The sequence below is a fragment of the Echinops telfairi genome, unplaced genomic scaffold, assembly GCF_000313985.2.
Source record: "Echinops telfairi isolate 266 unplaced genomic scaffold, ASM31398v2 ScPeMD7_9;HRSCAF=40, whole genome shotgun sequence".
In the NCBI taxonomy this organism is placed as follows: domain Eukaryota; kingdom Metazoa; phylum Chordata; class Mammalia; order Afrosoricida; family Tenrecidae; genus Echinops; species Echinops telfairi.
The window spans coordinates 15,280,098-15,302,645 of NW_022103906.1; the positions used below are offsets into that span (position 1 = coordinate 15,280,098).

General features: G+C 37.7%; 1 protein-coding gene across 1 annotated transcript in view; it reads left to right on the plus strand.

Moving 5' to 3' along the window:
- Positions 1-22,548, plus strand: part of KIF13B (kinesin family member 13B) — a 268,551-nt gene that overhangs the window by 190,277 nt on the left and 55,726 nt on the right. Inside the window, exons 31-34 of the mRNA XM_045286833.1 lie at positions 3,017-3,109; positions 6,702-6,854; positions 7,885-7,962; positions 9,355-9,408. Coding sequence (XP_045142768.1) covers positions 3,017-3,109; positions 6,702-6,854; positions 7,885-7,962; positions 9,355-9,408 — 378 coding nt within the window. The remainder of the gene's footprint in view (positions 1-3,016; positions 3,110-6,701; positions 6,855-7,884; positions 7,963-9,354; positions 9,409-22,548) is intronic.

Genomic DNA, 22,548 nt, shown 5'->3' on the forward strand with positions numbered 1-22,548 from the left:
TTCCTTCCTTTTTGGGGGGCATCACTGCTAATTCTTAGATTTTGATTTTTAGAGAAGGAACTCTATCCAGTGAGTTCAAGATAAAAAGATGAAAAAAGCTAGTTCTTGTTTTTATAGAACCTAAATCTACATGCATTTATAGGCATTTGAAGGAGCCCTAGTGGTGTTGTGAATGTGCTTTGGGCTGTGATCCACATGGTTGGTAGTTTGAAACCCCCAGCAGCTCCCCAGGAGAAAGACTGGGCTTTCTACCCTCAGCATAAACAGTTATAGTCTTGGAAACACACAAGGGCTATGAGTCAGCAGTGACATGATGGCAGTGAGAGATATAAGTGTATAAATGGGCAACTAGTCTGCAGTAATGTACACAAACTGTGAGGATGTTTAATTCTGTTGTACATAGATTTTATCTTAATCATGCTGTTTGGATCCTTAACAACAATGATACTCTGTATGTGATAAGTGCTTTCAATATAAGCAACAAAAAGAACGGTTAAATGACAGGTGAGAGAATGATGAATTCAGCAGATGAAGTCAGGAAAGCTTTTGTAGTAAAGGGTAGTGTTTGAGCTGGTAGTTTAAAGCCAAGGAGTGTTTGCTATGCAAGCAGGAAGAAAGGTATTCCATGGAGAGAAGAAAATAATATGCAGAGGTAGTACAGAAGGCATAAAAATGGTCAGTGTGGGGAATAGTTAGATGTGTAGTGTGATGAGTGTACTGCACATGCCACAGAACATGGCTATAAATGTAGCTACAGCTAGATTATGTAGGACCTCAAGTTATAAGAAGAAGTTTGGTAGAAAAATCTTAGAAGTAAGGATTTACCATGCAATTGGTTTTACAAATATGTAAAGATTTAGGAGGTTTATTCTACAAATTCTTTTTAGCTGTCCACACTTCTTTGAAACATTCTCAGCACATGGACTGGAAGATGTATAGATGAATCTATTTATTCATGTCTGATGTGGCAACATCAGAACTAATAAATTTATTAAAAAGCAGGTATACTAGAATAATAACTGGACTGGGAAAAATTAGGAGTTGAAGCCCTGTAATAGGAAATTAGGAAGAGGGTAGTGAGCCCTTTCAAGAGCCTAATGCAGTAGATCGAATTGTTGCCAGGCCTATGGAGAGTGACATACATCGAGAGCTGTGCGGTCAGCTGCCATATTTGAGCTGGGCAGTATTGTTTCCATCTCTACCAGTGAAGAGATTTTTGTGCTATAAATGAATCCCCTGTCCCTGTATTTAAGAGGTAAATTAAGGTTCTAGCAGAGCACTGACCATAATTTTTCTCGTTCCACTTATCATTCCAGTACACCCACATTTTATAAATCCGGGTCTGTTCTGGTTTTGCTTCATTGGCCATGACTGAACTGGGAAGAACTGGTTTGAAGCCCTGGACAAAAATAAATCTTTTCATTTAAAAGAGCACAGTCATGGCTGACAGACTCCTAGATGTAATCTCCACCTCTAAAAATTAATCTTTAGTTCTAAATGTCACACTGATATCTATCTTTGAAATGAAGACTGGCATTAACACTGTTAAAATTGCATCTCTTTAGCTTGGCAATCCAACATCAATAAAACCTAGGTCATAGGGTTATTCATAGATATATATGCTGTATCTCCCATTCACTCTCTGTTTCCCTTTCTTGTGAGTTTGGAAGAAATAGCAAAAGACACAGCTCATGGAGGAGTATTATAAGAGATTTTTCCATTTTAGCATTATAGATGCTGGTAGCTAGACACTGGGACCTAGCTGGAAAAACTGCCATTCCAAAGAACCATTAGCATAGAAGTTGTGTTGTTGAGGCACCAAGTGTGTACTTTATTTATTTATTATTTTTTGATTGGGTGGGGGTGGGGGGAGTTGTCAGATTTTGCCCAGGTGGAAATGATTTGGAAGTATTTTAGGGCACACCATTTCCCCTCCTAGTTTCTAAAAATTGCTTCCTCATAGCAAGAGGGACTTTCTCATTATCCGAATACATCAAATTTGGCTTCATTCATGCTATACAAATAAAAAGCATTATAATAATAATAATAATTATCCATACTTCCTCTCATCACCCACATAAAAAACCTATGTCACATTTCAGCCAGTGTAATTGTCAGTAACTCTGCATTGCCCTACTAGAGTTGAGAGAGTAAAGGGATAAAATAAATGGGAAATTTGCATCTTTGAGTGTAAGTACATTTGTGAAGTTACCTATTTCTTGGATCAAAGACCTTGATGTTTCCTTTGGAGGTTTTCACATATTTCTTAACGTTCCTTTCATCTGGGGAAGAAGGTTCAGTGCCTGTTAAATATTCTTTTCTTATCTTTATTCACCAACTGTAGTCTGCCCTCATCCCTGCTCTCTTCAACCTTTACAGGATGTTCAGTCTTAGCAGCGTCTTCCAATGAGTCATCCATGCATTAATTCAGCAGTTCAATTCTTAACTCTGCAAAGAGCACAGTCAGCATAAACAATGACCATGCACTCTTAAATCATTCTTCATAACGATCCTGCTTTGGTCGAGAATTTAATGCCCGAACTTGTCAATATTCGTGGTACAAGATGTCCATTGTGTTACAAAAAAAAAAAGAAAAGAAGCTGTAAGACTCACCAGCCCTTGATTTTGCTTGTGTCTTCGTTAGAAGGTCATTTTATTGTATAAAGTCAGCCATTTTATTTCCCTGGTATTTAAGCAGAGTCTCACTAACTGCCTAGTGACAATTTCCAGAAAATTCTGGAACTTTTCATGTATATTCTGTGCTTTTCATGTATTGGGCATAGGACCTAACCTCACTGCAGGCATTTAATAAACTGGGGAAAGTGCATGTGGTGATTGGAATCCTCTTGCTTATATTGGAAGGATGTTCTTGTTTTTCTTTTGGATAGAATAGATGCATTTTGTTTTACACTGGGTTCTTTGTGTGTGTACGTGTGTGTGTGCATGCATATGTGTTTGTGTGTGTATAACTGTAAACACAATTTGGAAATCTATTTCCTGTTTCATTTTTCTCTAGGGTTTTGCTCAGAGTCTTCTAAAAAAGATGTCTCATCGAAGTGCTATTCCTGGCTGTGGAGTCACTTTTGAAATTGTTTCCAATATTCCAGAGGTAAAGGACCATAGAAATTTGAATATTCTGAAAATAAAGTGTTCACTTACAAAGAGCTAACTCCCTGAAAAGTCACTTACTCAGGAAATGTTGATTAAATTGAAATATAGATTGGAAAAAAAATGCTGTAGGCTTTCAGAATAACATTCTCCTAATCTTAATTCCGTTGATAGCAGAACCCACTTGTAAAGTTAAAGCTGTGGTTTTAGTATTTTTCACAATTGGGGGATGGGGACATGAGAAGATGATAGTATTGTGACCCAAGAAGGGAGACTACATAGAGATTAAATGTATCACTTTGAAGTCAAATTTATTAGCAAAGTGAATGTGCACATGTTACTTAGAGCCTAATTTTATTTGTCAATGGGGTTAATAAGAACTTCTTCACAGGAATTTTTTAAGAAAAAAGTTGTATATGAATTATTTTATTCATTTAGTTGCCCATATTCCTATTTTTTATTATTATTGCTTTATTTCTCTTTTTAAACTAGTAGAGATAATTAGAGGAGTCACAAATCGAGTCCAAAATAGCTCTGGTTGAAGCTTGTTGGAGAATATGACCTAGATGTGTTTGCTGACCGGTGACTTAGGCAGATGTCATTATGCAGTCCTGGCCTAGCTGGGCAATGGTGAAGGAGACATATGATGGTTGTAAGGATGGGGGTCCAAAGAAGGGAAAGAAGATGAGTGAGTGAAGAGGTGGGGACTACACTTTGCTGTGAGAGGGAAAACTATGAGACATGGAAGACCCTTCCCACCACACCATCTACGATATGATTCTCTTCATTTAAGGACTTAATATTCAATTGAGCATGTGAATAATAGATGGATAATGTATGTTTTTAATAGATTCAATTTTAGAAAAGTAAATCAGATAGTGCTTAGGTTTTGTTTTGTATCTTATTTTACAAAACACTTTTGCTCTCAAGTAATGTCAAGTAAATAAATAGATATTTCCCAGATCTTCAAAGTATTAGACTTTTTTAAAAAAATAGTCATTTTATTAGGGGCTCATACAACTCATCACAACACCTCATCCGTACATACATCATTTGTGTCCAGCACCTTAGTACATATGTTGACTTCATCATTCTCACAACACCTGCTTTCCACTTGAGCCCTTGATGTCAGCTCATTTTCCCCCCTCCCTCTCCGCTCCCCTCTCCCCCTGAACCCTTGATAATTTATAAATTATTATTATTTTATCATATCTTACCCCATCCAACGTCTCCCTCACCCACTTCTCCGCTGTCCGTGCTCCAGGGAGGAGGCCATATTCGACCTTGTCATCTGTTCCCCCTTTCTCCCTCACCTTCCCTCCACCCTCCGGCTATCGCCAATCTCTCTACTGGTCCTGGGGGGTTCATCTGTCCTGGGTTCACTGTATTTCCAGTTCCTATCTGTGCCAGTGTACATCCTCCGGTCCAGCCGGATATGCAAGGCAGAATTGGGATCACGGTAGTGGGGGGGTGAGGCTGGGAGAGGAAGCATTCAAAGTATTAGACTTTAAGTAGTAAAAATTAGCTATTTAAATATTTACTTTAGTGCTTACTGCACATCTAAAAAATAAGCCTATTTCCAGAGTTAGAAAAGGTGTAAAATCTTGCATGTGTAATAGATTACTCCATGTTGTTCATTCCCTCCTGCTTATAAGTATTACAAATGTTATTTTCTGCATCTAAACATTCTGTATGTTTTTCCAGTTGTTTCAGATTATAACTCTATAGTTGGTTTAAGTGCAATTAAGAAACAGTGATAACTATAAGTACACTGTTTTTTTCCTTTTCTGTCTTTTTCTTCTGTCCTTTCTTCCCTTGTTCTTCCTCTCTACCCCCTTCTCTCCCTTCCTACTTGTAATTTATTTTTTATCTTTGAAAAGGTGTTTTTGTTCTTTTTTCACATTACCAAATTCTACTAATAAAAGAAAACAGGAAACTGAAAATGTGTAGTGTAAGGACTATACTTGGTTACTTCTTTTAAAAAAATTAAAATTTTTTAAACAGAACGGCCCCTTAATAAATAAGCTAGGCTTTATCATGAAAAATTCACAAAAGTTTTTAAGGTATGAAGGAGTTTTGGTGGACCAGTGTTAAGAATTGGGCTGCTAACATGAAGGTTGGGGGTTCGAACTCACCAAGCATTTTATTAGAAAAGGATGTGGCAGTCAGCTTTATGAAGACTTGTAGTCTTGGAAACACAAAGGGCAGGACCACTCTATCCACCTTACAGGGATGTTTTAAACTGGAACCCAATAGGTTTGGGTTTGATTTCTCCATTAGGGTCTGATGAATGGCAAGAAGTGGTCCTAAGCAAGAGAGTAGCAAGAGACAGATTCTCTCTCCTTAAAAAACAAAGAAAATGCCCGTTTATTCTGTTCAAACACCCAATCTGTTTGGGGTTCTGTAGTAAAAAGAGTGCTTCTATTGGGAGTCAGGAGAGTTTGAGTATGGCCATTTTTGCTAATTATGTGGCTGCCTTCTTTCATCCACCATATAATGGAGAACCAGTCCTCCACTTCAGGATTGGACTAAGCTCCAAAGATTTACTGTGGATAATAAAGTTTTCTGAGCTCTAAACCTTTTGACAAATTCTGTCATGTTTAACTGCTGCTAAGATGACTTTAAATTTTTAAAAATAATTTTGAAGTTGGGATGTTTCTTATAATTGATGATATATAAAATAATGCTTTGTCTTGCAGTTGATGTCATCTTAAAAAGCAGTGGAATATAGATACATATTTTATCATTTTTGGCATGATAGCAAATTCACTAATAAATAAAATACTGATTTTTCTCTGAGAAGAGTAATTTATTATGAATCAAATTTGCTTGAAGCAATTAAACAGTCATAAAGACCCTCCCTGGCTTGCGAGTATCCTGTATGCCTGCATTTATATGCTTGGCCAGCCCATGACAGAGGAGAAAGGGTGGGTTCTGCCCGAAACTCAGTGAGTGAGAAGTTACCCAGGTACCTCTCTCTTGGATCTTCTCTGGATCTTCAGCCATTGCTACTCCAGCGTTGAGGGTGGGGATCAGTTTTAGAAGCTGCCACTTTTTGCATATATAGTTCAGGATAGGCTGCTCAGTAGCTGGGACTGAAATCTAACCTCTATTCGCATTCCTATTATCCATACCTATATCTGTTTTCTACTAGGATTGTGGGTATTCCACCTTATCAGGTTGGTCACCCTAGCTCCTTATCCCTGTCTTTTGTCCTTCCAAGAGTTCCAGTGAGGAGATAATGTTCCTGAATCATTGTTATTCTGGTGATTATGTTGCTGGCTAGCTCACAAAAGCTTTTCTATCAAGTAACATTTTTTGCTTGCAATGAAAATGCTTTTGTTTGCAGTGAAAATTTAGCAGAAAACACTTTTGTGATGAATTCTTGTCTTTTAAATTAACCTAGAAACCTAACCCTCATTTCTTAGGGGAAATACATTTGCATTCCAAAGATTACTTTAAAATAGAATTTTAGGAATACATTTTGTTAGTTTCAGAACTCGGTGAGTGTGTGTTATATTGTTTACAAAGCTTTTAGAATGTTTTTCTTATATAAAATACTGAGTTTTAATGCCAAACTTTCCATTTTTCAGGATGCCCAGGGTGTAGAGGAACGAGAAGCATTAGCAAGAATGGCAGCCAACGTTGAGAACCCAGCGTCTGCTGACTCAGAGGCTTATATTGAAAAGTACCTCAGAAGCGTGCTGGCTGTGGAAAACCTCCTTACTTTAGATCGTCTTCGCCAGGTCTGCCAATAGAGTTGGTAGCTGCGGTAGTAACCCAGCCTAATTCTCCTTGGTTTTGTATAATCTGCGGTATGGTTACAGCTGAACTTTCGAGGTGTTTGTTTAAATGGAACACATTTAGATCAATTTCTGGCCTGTTAGATCTCAAAAGACACAAAACTACTTTCTTACACAAAAAGTTACTTTTTTTCAAGATGCTATAAATGTTAAAAGGTGTTCTGGTCTCGTAGTGGATTTTCTGTTAGCCTGCTGCATATAAGGTCAGAAGTTCCAACCTACCAGCAGGTCCAGGGGAGAAAAATGAGGCTTGGGGCTTGCGCCCCTAAAGATGAACAGTCTCAAAAACCCACATTGGCAGTTCTACTCTGTCCTACAGGGTCTCTGAGTCAGAATCAACTCAGTAGTAATCAGCGTGATTTCTTTCTCCTTTTTTTTTTTTTGCCTTGAAGTAATGGAAGAATGTATTTCATTCTTGATAACTAAATAATTATTTTATATTTCCCTTGATATTGGGTAGTGGTAATGCTGAAGAAATACATAGTAATGCGGCAGAATGAGCCCTTCTTACCCTCACTGGGCATACCTTCTGTGGCCTTCAAGTGGATTTTTAGAAGGGGATAGTAGGAATGTTAACATTAAACAAAATCCTTAGAGAAATATTAAAGCTTATCTTACCTAGCAATATTGAGACTTTTCCCCAAAAATATTAGTAACAAATTAAAGTGAATGATCTAAATTCCAACATTTTCCTCTTGGATTCTGGGGCAAACTTTTGGCCAGCTACAAGGAGGCAGGTAGTAGGTAGCAAAAATTAAAGATAAAGATAATCTCCTTAACCTGCCACTTATATAATTAACTTTGAATAATCAAATGTGCGTACTGGGTTATTCATTCATGTGAAGTAATAATCATTATTTAAACAACTAACATGTATTGCACAGATGGTAGATCTAAGCCTGCTTTAGATAGTATTGCTTATGGAGTATGTCTCTAATATGTGTTTTTCCTCTGTGTGTTACCTGATTCATAGGAAGTTGCAGTAAAGGAACAGTTAACTGGAAAAGGGAAGTTGAGTAGGAGGAGTATTAGCTCTCCAAATGTCAACAGAGTGAGTACAAAGAATCACAGTCCATGCCGTGCCTTGTGTCTAATTTATATCTTCTTTACTTGAGTAGCTCGGTCCTTTAAAGTTCATCTTCGAAGTAATTTCTTCCTTGAACTTATGCCATCCCGTCATTCTTTAACCATGCTGCATATGCCGATGTCACAGTTCTTACTAATATTATAAGGACATTATCTATTTAAGTACTTTTCACATGTTTCTTGAGTGTCTTTACCTCACTGGTGCCTAACACAGACTAGGTGCTCCATGGATATTGACTGAACCTAAGTAAAACTAGCCAAGTGCTTAGGGCAGGCCATGTAAATATTCTGCACTTCATTTAATCATTGTATATTGAGGAAAAGTCTCAACTAGGTTTGCAAGCTCAAATACTTACAGGCCTGACAGGTAGCTTAAATGAGTAAAATAGAGCTGTGTTTTCCAAAGTGGGTGATACAGCCCCTTGGGGGATAATGGAATGATTGGGGGCAGTGGGAGGGACACTGTGATACAAAAGTTTTTAATTGTTAGGGGGCCACTGAGTGATTGTTTTTCCGGAAAAATGGGCAATAGGCCAAATAAGTTTAAGAACCTATAAAACAGGTTTATTTTCATAATTGTATCGTAAGTTTGCAATTAAAAAAACACATAGATATATCTTTTTTTTCTCCTCTCATTGATTTTGATAATGATGTTGATAGGAGAAATTATTATGCTTTGACTGGACTTTGTACCAAGAAGAATTACAGTGTAAACATTGTACTAAAGAGCAGCTGCCCTTTAGCATTGGTGTTTGACAATAGTGACAGGAAGTACCTCAAACTGGAGAGCATGTCTCCTGTGAATGAAACTGTTGAGTTCTCATATCACTCATGATGTCAGGGTGAACAATTTGGGAATATTCTGAGACATTAAGAATGAATACTTTACTTGAAGGTAAAATAGCTCAGTTTATCTTCCAGGAAATTACATATTAAAATGTACTAGCATATGCAGAAATTGTGATTTAAAATACTTCATGAATATAGATTTGCTGTAAGATTCACAGGAATCTTAAGACCAGGACATACCCGTAACCTGGGGTCTTTTCAATAGAAGGGAATCAACAAATAAAAGATCTCTTAGTTCCAGCCAGTTGCCTCTTTACAGATATCTTGTAAACTGGATAGCTACATTTTCTATCATTTCCCATTTAAAAGTTATTGATATACTGTTTAATTTTTAAAAGTGCTTTAAAAGCATCCCAGAGGCCACTATTGTACAGCTTTCCTCTAGACAACCTTTCTGCCATCGTCCAGCTTTCCATACTCATGAGTCGATTTCCAAAGCTTGCATTTCCATGGATTTATTCATGTGCCATTATACATAAAGGAATAATCCTTCTTTGTATTTCTTTAGTTATCTGGAAGCCGGCAAGATCTTGCTCCATCATGCAGTCTAGGCAGCAACAAGGTGGGTATTTATAACTATTTCCTACCAGGTTTTAGACCTTTTTCACATTTGATTCCTTTTTTTAAAACATAATACATTATACTGATATATAAAAATTTCTCTGACATTTTGGGGTAATGTGAAATACTGATGTATATATATATTTTTTTCTCTACCATTTAACATAATAAGGATTTGCTAGACATTTTTATGATTAAGACTGAAAAAGAAAACTATTTTGTTACTAAAGTTATTATTTTTGTCAAATATATTCTTCATGTTTCTTTTAAGAATGACAAGGGAACAAAGGTTATGTGAGCAAGTGTGTTAGGCTGAATTGACTAGAGAAACAAATCCAGAAACACTTATATATGTGTAGAGAGAGCTTTATATCAAGAAGTAGTTATATATCAGGAGAACAGCCCAGCCCAGTCCTTATCAAGTCTCTAAGTCCAATACTAGTCCATAACTCCTCTTCAGAGTCAGCAGCCACAAGCAGTGATGCAAAATGCAGGAAGATCACAGCCGGTGGGTGCAAAGTCTTGTGCATCCAATGGTGGTGGATGCATCTCCAGAGCTACTGAAGGCCTCAACGGCAGAGAGAAAGAGAGAGAGAGAGAGAGAGAGAGAGAATCATGGTACCTTCAAATGAGATCATCAAGCTGCCACCTGATTGACAGGCTAACATCCACTCAGAACTTCTTACAGGTGCCATGTTGGCACAAAACAACTATCACAGCAAGAATTTTTTATTAGCTTGTTGAGGAAATGATGTGGAGGCCACATCTGATACCCTCCGGCAAAGGATAAGGAGAACCCAGTTCCACGCCAGCCGAAGGCTGACCACAAGGCGGCACTCAGACATGCCTCCACACTCATCCTTCTTTACCCTATTCTGACTCCAACTTCCTTCTGTGGCATTTGCTTCTCAGCTGGGTTCGATAATTCATTGCAATTGTCACACAGAAAATACTCATGAATATGTGGGTTTATTAAGGAAGCTAACAGGTTACACAAAATGGTAAAGAGTAAGTCCTTTTGTCCACAGTGCCTCTTTTTAAAAATGTATTTTATTGGATTTTTTGTTTTGTTTTGTTTTTAAATCATTTTATTGGGGGCTCATACAACTCTTATCACAATCCATGCATACATCCATTGTGTAAAGCACATTTATACATATGTTGCCATCATCATTTTCAAAGCATTTTCTTTCTACTTGAGCCCTTGGTATCAGCTCCTCATTTCCCCCCTCCTTCCATCTCTCTCCCTCCCTCTCTCTGTCCCTCCCTCCCTCCCTCATGAACCCTTGATAATTTATAAATTTTTCCATGTCTTGCACTGTCCGATGTTGCCCTTTAACCCCTTGTCTGTTGTCCATCCCCCTGGGAGGGGGGTTATAGATAGGTCATTGTGATTGGTTCCCCCTCTCTCCCCCTACCTTCCCCTTATCCTCCTGGTATGGCTACTCTCAATATTGGTCGCAAGGAGTTTATCTGTGCTGTACTAAATTTTGTTCCCATTAAACAATTCATATACATATTGTTCAGTGACATTGGCTACATTTTTCACATTTTAACAACATTCTTTCCCACCCACCCCCAGTGGTTTTCTTGATATACGTGCAGTATTATTAATAAATCATACACCTCCAAGATCAAATGGCTTTTTAAATGAGTTGTATGTATGTCATCACAATCGACTCCAGTGCTCACTCACTACTCCTGTATTCCTTGTTTGCTTCCCAAATCCCCTCACCATCTCTATTCCCACCCCACCCCCAATAAACCATTGCATCAGTTATTATCTCTATGCATCTCCTCCTGTGCTTCGCAAACTGGGAAACCCAGCAGTAACAATAAAAAACAAAAACAAGATAAAACGGCAAGAATAAAATAATAATATAAAAATACACATATAAATAAAGAGCAAGAAAGAAAAGGCCACCATCAATATTTTAAAAGCCAGGGAAGAAATTTTTGTCATGGAACAAGCAAGAAATACTTGCGCCTAGATCAAGTTCAAGTTGGGTCAAGATGGAGGTCAGCTGCCCAAGTATCATAACATGGTTTGATCCACCATAATCAGGTGGACAGTCATCTCTGTCCGATAATAAACCTTTTTGAGTCCCTTGCCTGTGACTGTAAGGGATCTGCCGGAGCCTTAAGCTAACTGGATACTCTGCAGATGGATTTTGGGCTCCCACTGTCCTCCACAGCCTTCTGCTAATTGGGTGTTCACAGCTTAAACTCTGTTACTTTTCCTTTCGTCCTGGTTGGATTTTGTTATTGTCATCTTTGGACCACACAGGCTGGTGTGCTTCTTCGGTGTAGAAGTAGTTGACTCCTCACATTGATGCTTGTTTGAATGCAAGCCTTTGAGACCCCAAGCATTATTCCAATTGATAGCCTAGCATCATCTGCTTTTTTCACCACACTTTGCTATAGTACACTTATCTTCAGTGACCTCTTCGTGAAGGTGAGTATCAAGCAGGGCCATGTTATCAGAACTAACCCATTTGCACAGCGCCAGCGCCTCTTCTCAGTCATGCTGGCAGGCATGTCGCTCTGGTCCTTGGCATCTCAGTCACTTGTCCTCTTTGCCTCTGCCTCCATGAGCCAGGAAGCCTACTTGTTCTGTCTCACAGTCTTGGTACAGCTCCTTTGTTCTGTCTACTGCTCTCATTGCTGCGGCCTCTGCTGCTTCAGACAGAGATCTCATGTTTTTTACTGGTGACTTTTCTTTCTTGATGGTTCTAGGATTCCTCCTCTCTGTTTCTGAGAGGGCTCTCTTACACGCAGAGGAATGACAAAACTGACCAGTCCCTCAATTAGTGTTAAACATAGCCTATTTTCATGTTCCCATTTAATTATTTGGTAGGAGTTATAAAGACATAGATAGAAGAACCATATTTAAGTGATTTCATTTCACCACACTTGTTAATATAATTTTTCCTCATTGAGCACATTTCTGAGCTTAGATAAAGGAACACTGGTGCCGCTGTTGGGTAAGTATTGGGCTGCTAGCTTCTAAGTTGGCAGTTCGAACCCACCAGCTTCTCCATGGAAGAAAGGTGAGGCTATCTGCTCCTGTAAAGATTTATAGCTCCATAAGCCCTATTTAGGGTTGCTGTGCATCAGAATAGACTCAATGGCAGTAAGTTGCACAGATAATTCATTGATTTTTACTTAAAACAATAGCATTTCTTAAAACTGTTGTAATTGGGTATCATATATCACGGCTTGTGCCTGCCATTTTTTGATTGGCTGATTTACACTAGTATACATTATACAAACAGAAAACCAAACCCAGGGCCACTGAGTCGATTCTGACTCATCATGGCTCTCTTAGGGCTTCTGAGACTGCACACTCCTGTGGGAACAGACAGCCTCACCTTTCTCTTGTGGTGCAGCTAGGGAGTCAAAACTGCACCAGAACCAATACCAGTTAGCAGCCCAATGCCTAACACGTAACACCACCAGCATTCCTAATGTATCTGTGATAAGGTTGGCGTATTATTTGTGATCAAAATATTCTGTTGTATTGGTATTGTATCAAGGTCGTTAATAGTGTATATTTGCTTCAAAAAATCTGGATTGGAGAGGAATGGGAGTCTAAATAAAGTAAAATATGTCCCTATATTGGCTATTTAATGCTATTATTAAAGCTGAAGAAGTTTATTTATTACATATATAAAAATATATTATATATATGATTTGTTAGTTTTCTATTCTGGTTTTATATATGTTTGATTTTTGATCAGTGTAAAAACTTCAAACAATGCAGTGAAAGTGATTGTGAATATTATATACGTGTGTGCATATACACATATATATGTATATGTACATTTTTAAGGATATTTAACTGATCGCCCATTTTGTGTCTGTGTGTTTAAGCTCTGGTACAATGATAGTATATCATGGGTTATAAATGTCTGAGTTTTTAGAAAACTGTTTGCATTGTTAGTTCTAAATGTAAAGAAATAAAAGATGAGGAAAACATTTATAAAACAGATTTTCTGTTTTTGAAAACATGGAAACCATATTCTCATTTAAATTCTAGTTCCTTTGAAAGAAGAGGTCAAGATAGCTTATCTATCTATCTCTCCCAGTTTTCTCATCTTTACTTTAAGAAAATAATTGCATGCACCTCATAGAAAATTAATTTGCTTCATTTACATCAAATAAATAGAAAAAGGAGCAAAATAGATCTATATGTATGAGGGGTCTTTAAAAAGTGGAAGGAAAAATCTCAGGATCTTTTCATTCTATTTTCCCACAAACTTTTTGAAGCTCCTGGAATCAGGAGATAAAGAGTACAAAGTAGGGAGCAGACACCTTTACAGGTATTATTCAAGGATCAAGGAAGGTTCAGACAGGAGATAATCCTTGTGTTTAATGCTGACAGATGATTGAGCCCACAAAAGACTAGAAAGGCGTAGGAGAAGCAACATTCTAGATAGAAAGATCAGTGTGAACTAAGGCATGCGGGGTGAAAGGCTTATGTGTTCAGGAGTCCACGTGCCGCCGTGTCTAGTACAGGGAGCACTGAGGTGAGGAGCCTTCTTTTAGAAGTGCTTCCCAGTTGTACCATGAGTAATGGAGAACTGAGTTGCTTTTGAAGGGCTTTAAAACAAGGGAGTCAAAACAAACCACAAAGAAAGAAAGAAACAAGCCCAGGACCACTGCCGTGGAGTCAAATCTGATTCATAGGGACTTTATGTAGGGTTTCTGAGATGGTTAATATTTACAGAAACAAACAGCTTCATTTTCCTCCTGTAGAGTGACTGGTGGATTTGAACCATTAGTATTGCAGTTAAGAACCCAATGTTTACCTGATAGCACCACCAAGACTCCTAAACTGGGTGGGTAACTTAATTTAATTGAAAATTTAAGGGTTTTTTAGTAGTTCACTTAAAACATACTCTTTTTCCTGGCTATGGTGTGTACAGCCACATTTTAAAAACCCGTTGCTGTTTATTTTGATTCAGAGCAATCCTGAAAGACAAAGTAGAACTGCCTGCCCCTTTGGGATTTTTAAGGCTATAAATCTTTATACAAGCTGACTGCCACATCTATCTCCCAACAGAGTGGCTGGTGGGTGTGAACCACCTACCTTTTAGTTAGCAGCCAAGCACTTAGGCACTATAGCACCAGGGCTCCTTGAATTACCTTAGTACAGTATGAATGTGTACAGTGACCCATGGAAGAAGTTATTTAGTGAATTTTTAAAAATGTAAATGTATAAATATTTTTCTTTTATTTGGCAAGCAGGAAGATGGAGAGACCTTATCCCAACCATAGCAATCTCCACCCTCTAACAAGCAGAGGAAGAATTAATAGGAACAAGCAGGTGCTGGTTTGCTAGTGGGGTTCTGGAAGGGTAGTGGTTACTCATTGGTCTGCTAACTGCAAGGTCAGCAGTTTGAAAACACCAGCTGCTTCTCGGGAAAAAGATGAACTTTTCTACTCCCACAAAGAGTTACATCTTAGAAACCTACAAGGGCAGTTGTACCCTGCCCTATAGGTTTGCTGTGAGTCAGAATCAACTCAATGGCAGTGAATTTTTTGAGGTTTTTCTTTTAGTTAGTTAATCCTAAATTTGGTCTCATTTCGTACTTAGAAATAGACCCTTATCCATTTAAAGTTGCCACATATATGGATTTTAGTCAACGTCTCATTACCAAGGTATCACTAATTTTCCCTTGTGTACAGATTAGTAATTTAAATGAATATTAAAATAATATGATGGGTTGTAATTGCCTGGTGCTAGATAAAAAAGGGGGTGGTGGATGCTAACTAAAGGGGCTGGGTTTGCCTTTCACTTAGTGTGGCCTCACGTGTCAGAGGGCACTGCTCTTCTGAGTCTTCAAGGATGGCTTTTCCAGAGTTGATTGCCAGGTCCCCTCTTGAATCTACAATCCTCTGGTTAATGGATATGCAAGTTAGCGGTTTACAGTACCCAAATGCATTAAGCATTTGGACTACCCACGGGCTCCAGAGTACAAAACAGCCACTACCACACCATTCCTCTAACAAATCCCGCCCCCCTCCATTTTCAGGAGTTTGAAGCAACTTACTCAAGAATATTAGAGAAAATAAAGTGTTTATAAAGAATTACAGTGTCTGAAGCCCATAGGAGCAGTTCTGCTCTGTCCGTAGGGCTGCAGTGAGTTGGAATTGACTCAATGACAGGAAGAGTGAGTATTAGAAAAGAAACACCTGCCCTCCCCCCAAGGAGGGCAGCAAGGAACTGAGCCCTCTTCAAATATGCTATTGCCTGGAATTCAAACATATTTAAAAAACCTGCATAATCATGTTCTTCTAGACCGAGTAGTTTTTAAACTAATTAGCATACAAACACTAGTTTTGACTAATTGACTTAAAAACCTAATTTAAATTACTTGACATACAGTTATCAGACTCATACAAACTCCTTAGCATTGTAGTGTCAGTGGCTTTCCCAGTAAAATGTCATGGCAAGTGCAAGGACATTCATGCTGCTTGTACTGCAGAAAATTGAAAGCAAGCTAAATGTTCGTTGGTGTGGTGTGGTTAAGTAAAGTGCACACCTAAATGAACAGTTCTTTATATACACACTCAGTAAATAAGTGCATGAAATACTATGCAGCTGTAAAAAATTGGTAAGTCCTCCATGTACTAATATATATATATTTAGTAATTAAGCACCTCTTCTAAAAGGAGAGGGAGAGGAGAAGAAATTTGCTTACAAATACACGAGAAACTACAGAGGAAAGAAGACACTGATAACATTGTTATCTATTTGGGGAAAGTGGTGGAATGGGACAGATCGGAATAGTGATAGGAAGGAGGTGTTTTATATTATTTGATTTTTGCATCATGTGAGCAAAGGATGTATTAAAAATATTAAACAACAAAAATGTTAAATCTACTCTTTGAAGCAGTCTTTTACTCATCTACTTAGTGAGTGAAGAAGGTTCCTACTTGCTTTATCTATAACAAATTATAAACAAAAGCCCATGGAATCTATTAATATCCCATGGATATTGTTTTAGAAATATGCAAGGCTCATATTCTGGTTTTGGGGTTTCTTTTGTTGTTTGTTTTTCTTTTCTTTGGGGGACTTCCTGCATCCCTTAGTGTTCAGAGATCCAGGGAAAGGTCATGAAACCATTAGGTTTTCCTAATGAATGGGATACAAGCACAATCCAACTATGTAAAATGCTTCATGCTCACTTGTACTTTTAGAGTCGAGTACACTTTTAAATGTTGATTTTATACAGTTAGGAAATTTGACATGTTTAGATTTTTGCTGTTTTGTGGAAAAAAAAAAGCCATCATTTGTTCCATAATGATATGTTTTGGAAGTCAGAATAAATTAGTCCTTTCAAGTTTTCCCTCTTACCCTAAGTCCAAGCTGCCTGTCACAGTATTTCTCTGTCAAAGGGACTGGGAAGAAGGCTTTCTGACTTTAGAAGGCTCCGTAATGTGAGGAATTGCAGTTAATTTGTGTCATGCAAATAATGCAGATATTTTCAGCCCTTGTCTGAATAGGGAAAAGGTAAAGAGGGCAAACAAAATGACAGAGGTGCTCTGGGCATTCCTTTGACTTCACAGAATTTTCCTGTCTGAGCATCTTGGTCCATTTGCACTAGGGTAATTCATATGTGGTAGAATTGAGTCAGAATGCAGTTTTAATATGAAATGGGAGATACTAGAAATTTTGTGTTGAATATTTTAATTATCATAACAAAAAATATGATGAACATTTTCTGGAGGAGATGGCAAAAAATGGACTTTATTCAAAGCTATGTATTTAAATTTTTTTTACAAAGCAACCTTATCACCTTTAAAATACTCTCCAATACACTTAATTCATTTGTCCAATCTGTGATTCCATTTTTGGAAACATTTTTCAAACTCCTCTGTTTGGATGGCTGACAGCTCCTCCCTCGATTTTTTTTTTTCCTTCACCTCTTCTATGTCCTCAAATTGCTGCCCTTTCAAGTCCCTCTTCATTCCCGAAACAAAAAGAAGTTGCACCAAGCGAGGTAAGGTGAGTAAGGTGCATGGGGCAAGAGAGGCATGCTGGTTTTTGCCCAAAACTGGCTCACTGAGATGGTTGTGGGAACAGGTGCATTGTTGTGGTGGCAAAATCAGTCCCCTGTCTGCTAAAAATCAGGCCCTTTTTTTGTTACATACTATTACGCAATCTTTTCAGAACCTCTAAATCAGTGGTTCTCACCCTACCTAATACCATGACCCTTTAATACAGTTCCTCATGTTGTGCTGATCCCCAACCATAAAATTATTTTCCTTGCTACTTCATAACTGTCATTTTGTTACTGTTATGAATCAGGCAACCCCTGTGAAAGGGTTATTTGAACCCCAAAGGGATCACGACCCACAGATTGAGAACTGCTGCTCTAAATAGAAAGCTTGACTAGCAGTCTGACCTGGTGCAACAAACTAAATGCACTATCCCCCACATATCTAAAAAACTATTGAGCATCATCTTAATCTTTGACTTCACATGAGCTCTTGGGGGGCCAGGTGACAATGGAGTCTTCCTCTGGCGCGATTGGTGTTTGCTTTTGGGGATTCGCACCATGTCTCATCACCAATAATGACCTTCGAAAAAAGTCTGATCACTTCGGAGCTGTTCTTTCAAAGAACGGCATGTTTGCATTCAACACTCTTTTTCCTGATCAATCAGAACCCAAGGCATAAATTTCACAGCGACCCTTCTCATTCCCAAATCTTCCCTTAAAATTCACTGAACAGAGCTCCAAGATAGTCCAGATAACTTCCCCATCTCTTCAGTGGTCCATCGTCGGTCTTCCAGCACAAGTGCACACATTTTTTTTGACATTTTCTTCTATTCTATGGTGATAAAAATGTTCTAAGATAGATGGTGGTGATGGTTGCACAACTCTGTGAATATATTAAAAAACCAATGAATTGAAGACACTTTAAATGGGTGAAAAGTGGTTTGTCATCAATCAAAAGTTTACCTTTTTTTATATGAGAAAACCACTCATACACTTGAGTTTTTCCCATAGCACTGCCCTTATAAGCTGTGTTCAGTGTCCCAAAAGTTTCTGTGGCATTTTTCTCAAGCAGGAAACAAAATTTCACAGCTGAACGCTGTTCTCTTAAATTGACCATCACAGAAAACAAGGTTTGAGTGAAACAGCTTTTACGAAAAAATTCACTGTGACCAGGGAGAACCTTCCCCAGTGACCTCACTGGGTACGCTTTTCCCATTTTTTTGGTAGTGCCCCTTCATATAGATATTCTTTTAAAATTATTTTTATTTCATTTCCCTCTTTCAACTAGATACATACACACCATCTGTGCATCTGGCAATTTTAATAATCAGCAGTGTACATTAAAGATTTTTTTTGGTTAACAGCATTATTGAGATAAAATTTACATGCCACACAATTCACCCATTTAAACTGTCTTTAATTCGTTGGTTTTTTAATATATTCACAGAGTTGTGCAACCATCACGACCATCAATCTTAGAGCATTTTTATCACCACAGAAAGAAATCCCACAACCATTAGCAGTCACTCCTCATTTTCTGTCTCTGGTCTATTCAGGACATTTCCTGTAAATAGAATCATACATGTGTTTTTTATGACAGGCTTTTCTCATCATTTAGCATCAGGTATGCAACGTTTATTCTTGCTGTGGCGTGTGTCTGGATATCATTTCCTTTTTTCCATGTCACTCCTTTTTATTACCAAATGATATTCCATTGTATGAGCACACTGCACTTTATGTGTTTATCAGTTGATGGGCATTTGGGCTGTTTTCGCTTTTTTGACTATTGTGTGTGAATGAAGCTAGTAGATAGTAAATTCATGTGCAAATTTTGTATGCATATGTTTTCTTTTTTATTATAAGCCTAAAGAAGAATTGCTAGGAATGATAGTGATTTTAATTTGCAGTCTGTATCAATGGATTGAGTTTTGGTAAGATGACCTTTAAAAACCAGTCTGAGTTCATGTGCAGAGATTGGCTGTATTTGGTTGATTCTTCTCAGAGAATAAGAATTTTGACTTAACACAGACATTTTGCTTTATGTTTTCAGTAATAGATCAATATCTTATCAATATTCAAGGATAGCTTTCTACCTTAAGAATGTGTCTAGAAGTTGTATGAGCCCCCAATAAAATAATTTAATAATAATAAAAAAAGAATGTTTCTAGATTTGATCTTTCTTCTTGCTTAGCCCTTGTGAATAAATTAAGGATTTAGAATAATTATCCCCAAACACTGTATAAATTTGCTTTTAAAAACTTAGTGTCACCTGTTAACTCATGCATTTTTTTACTCATTTTGAGATAATTCTGGAGTCACAAGAAGTTGCAAAGACAGGAAAGTAGTCCTGTGCATGCTTAGTTTAGTTTCCCCGCAGTGTTTGCATCTTACATAATTATAGGACAGTACCCAAATCAGGAACTTGACATTGGCACAAAGTGTTTGTAATCATTTTAATCACATGATATGCATATCTGTGTAATTACCACTACAGTCCACCTACAGCGCTTCCATCACCACAAACAACTTTCTCTTGCTAGCCCTTTGTAGTAATACTCTCATTCCTTCTTGTTCATTATACCTTGGTGTCTGTTCCTGATTTTGTCATTTTGGTAATGGCACCATACAATATGCAGATTTTGGGATTGGCCTCTTCATTTTGACACAGTGCCTTTGACATGCATCCAAGTTGTTAGGTGTGCCAGCAGTTTGTTCCTTTTTATTAGTGAGTATTCAGTACTTACTCAAAGTACTTACTGGAAGCACTTACTTGTCTGTGTCAGGAAATTTGGAAGACAGCTACTTGTACCATTCCAAAGAAAGGTGACCCTAAAGAATACTCAAATTATAAAACAGTATCATTGACATCACATGCAAATAAAATTTTGCTGAAGATCATCCAGCAATGGTTGCAGTGGAACCTTGAGTGGGAGCTGCCAGAGGTTCAAGCCAGATTCAGAAGAGGATATGGAACAAGGGCTATCATTGCTAAAATCAGGTGAATCTTGCCTAAAATCAGAGAATATCAGAAAGATATTTACTTGTGCTTTATTGGCTATACTGGATTGGCTATATTGGATTGTGTGGATCATAACAAACTATGAATGAGAAAAATGGGAATTCCAGAACACTTCATTGTACTCCTGGGGAATTTCTGCTTGGATCAAGAGGCAGTTGTGTGAATGGAACAAGGGAATACTACGTGGTTTGAAATCAGCAAAGTGTGTATCAGGGGTGTATCCTTTCACCATACTTACGCAATCTGTATGCTGAGCAACTAATCAGAGAAGTGGGATTATATGGAAAAGAATGTGGCATCAGCTTTGAAGAATGGCTTATTAATAACCTGAAATAAGCAGATGGCACCGCCTTATTTGCTGAAAGTGAGAACTTGAAGCACTTGCTGATGAAGATCAAGGATTTTAGTGTTCAGTATGTATTACAACTCAATGTAAGGAAGACCCAAATCCTCACCATTGGATTAATAGATAACATCAAGCTAAATGGAGAAAAGATTGAAGTTGTCAAGGATTTTGCCTTGCTTGGATCCATGATTAATGCTCATGGAAGTATTAGTCAAGAGATTAAAAGACACACCGCATGGGGTAAATCTGCTGCATAAAAAAATGTTTTGAGAATGATGTACAAATGCGCTTTACACAATTGATGTGTGTATGGATTGCGATAACAGTTGTATGAGCCCCTAATAAAATGGTTTTTTTTTTTAAAAAAAAGACCTCTTTAGAGTATTTAAAAGCAATATTATTTTGAGGACTAAGGTGTACCTGACCCAAGCCATGGTATTCTCTGTTGCATTATATGAATGTGAAAATTGGACATTGAATAAGGAAGACCATAGAAGAATCAGTACATTTGAATTGTGGTGTTGGAGAAGAATGTTGAAAGTACCAGGGACTGCCAAAAGTACAAACAAATCTGTCTTGGAAGAAGTACAGCCACATGCTCCTTGCTTAGACACAAGGATGGCGAGACTTTGAGTTACATAATTTAAACATGTTGTCAGGAGAAGGACTAGCAGGACAGCAAAAAAGAGGAGATGGATGGACACAGCAGTTTCAACAATTGGCTCAAGCATAGGAACAATTGTGAGGCTGGCACCAGGTCCAGACAGTGTCTCATTCTGTTGGGCATAAGGTTGTTGTGGGCCGGAACTAACTTAATGGCACCCAATAACAACAACCACGATATGCTTTTATCACAGTTTAACCATTCCTTTACCCGTTGAAAGACATTTGTATTGTTTCTAGTTTGGAGTTATTATAAGTAAATCTATAAATTCATGTGGAAGTTTTTATATGAAATGTTATCAACCCTCCTCCTTTGCCTAGGACATTATGCTCGTTGTTATGTTTAGTTTTTGAAGAAACTTCCAAACTGTTTCCCAGGGTGGCTGTACCACTCACTTTACATTCCCACCAGCAGTGTATGAAAGAGTTAGTTCCTGTGCATTTCTGCAGCTACCATTTATATTGTCACTATTTTTTATGTGAGCCATTCTGATAGGTGTGTATTGGTAACTTATTGTGGTCTTCATTTGCATTTTCCTAATGTTGAACATCTTTTCATGCCATCTGTATGTCCTCATTGATGACATGTCATTCATGTCTTTTGCACATTTTCTCATTGATTTGCTGGTTGTTGTTTTTAATGTTGAGATTTGAGAGCTCTTTAAATATTTTGGACATGAATTCTTTGTCAGATTTATGGGTTACAGATGTTTTCTCCCATTCAGTGGCATGAGTTTCTGCAAAACAAGCTTCTAAAGTTTGGTGAAATCCAGTCTGTCAATTTATTTCTTTCATAAATTATGGTGTTGGTGTCATGTCTAAGAGCTCCTCACCAAATCCTAGTTTCCAAAGATTTTCTTCAATGTTATCTTCTGAGCATTTTACATTTAAATCTATGATCTATCTTGAAGTGATTTCTGTATACAAGGTGAGGTTTTAGTAGAGATTCATTTTTTTTTGTAGGCTTTGTCAGCTTTATTTTTTTTAAATCATTTTATTGGGAGCTCGTACAACTCTTATCACAATCCATACATACATCAATTGTGTAAAGCACATTAAGACATTCATTGCCCTCATCATTCTCAAAACATTTCCTCTCCACTT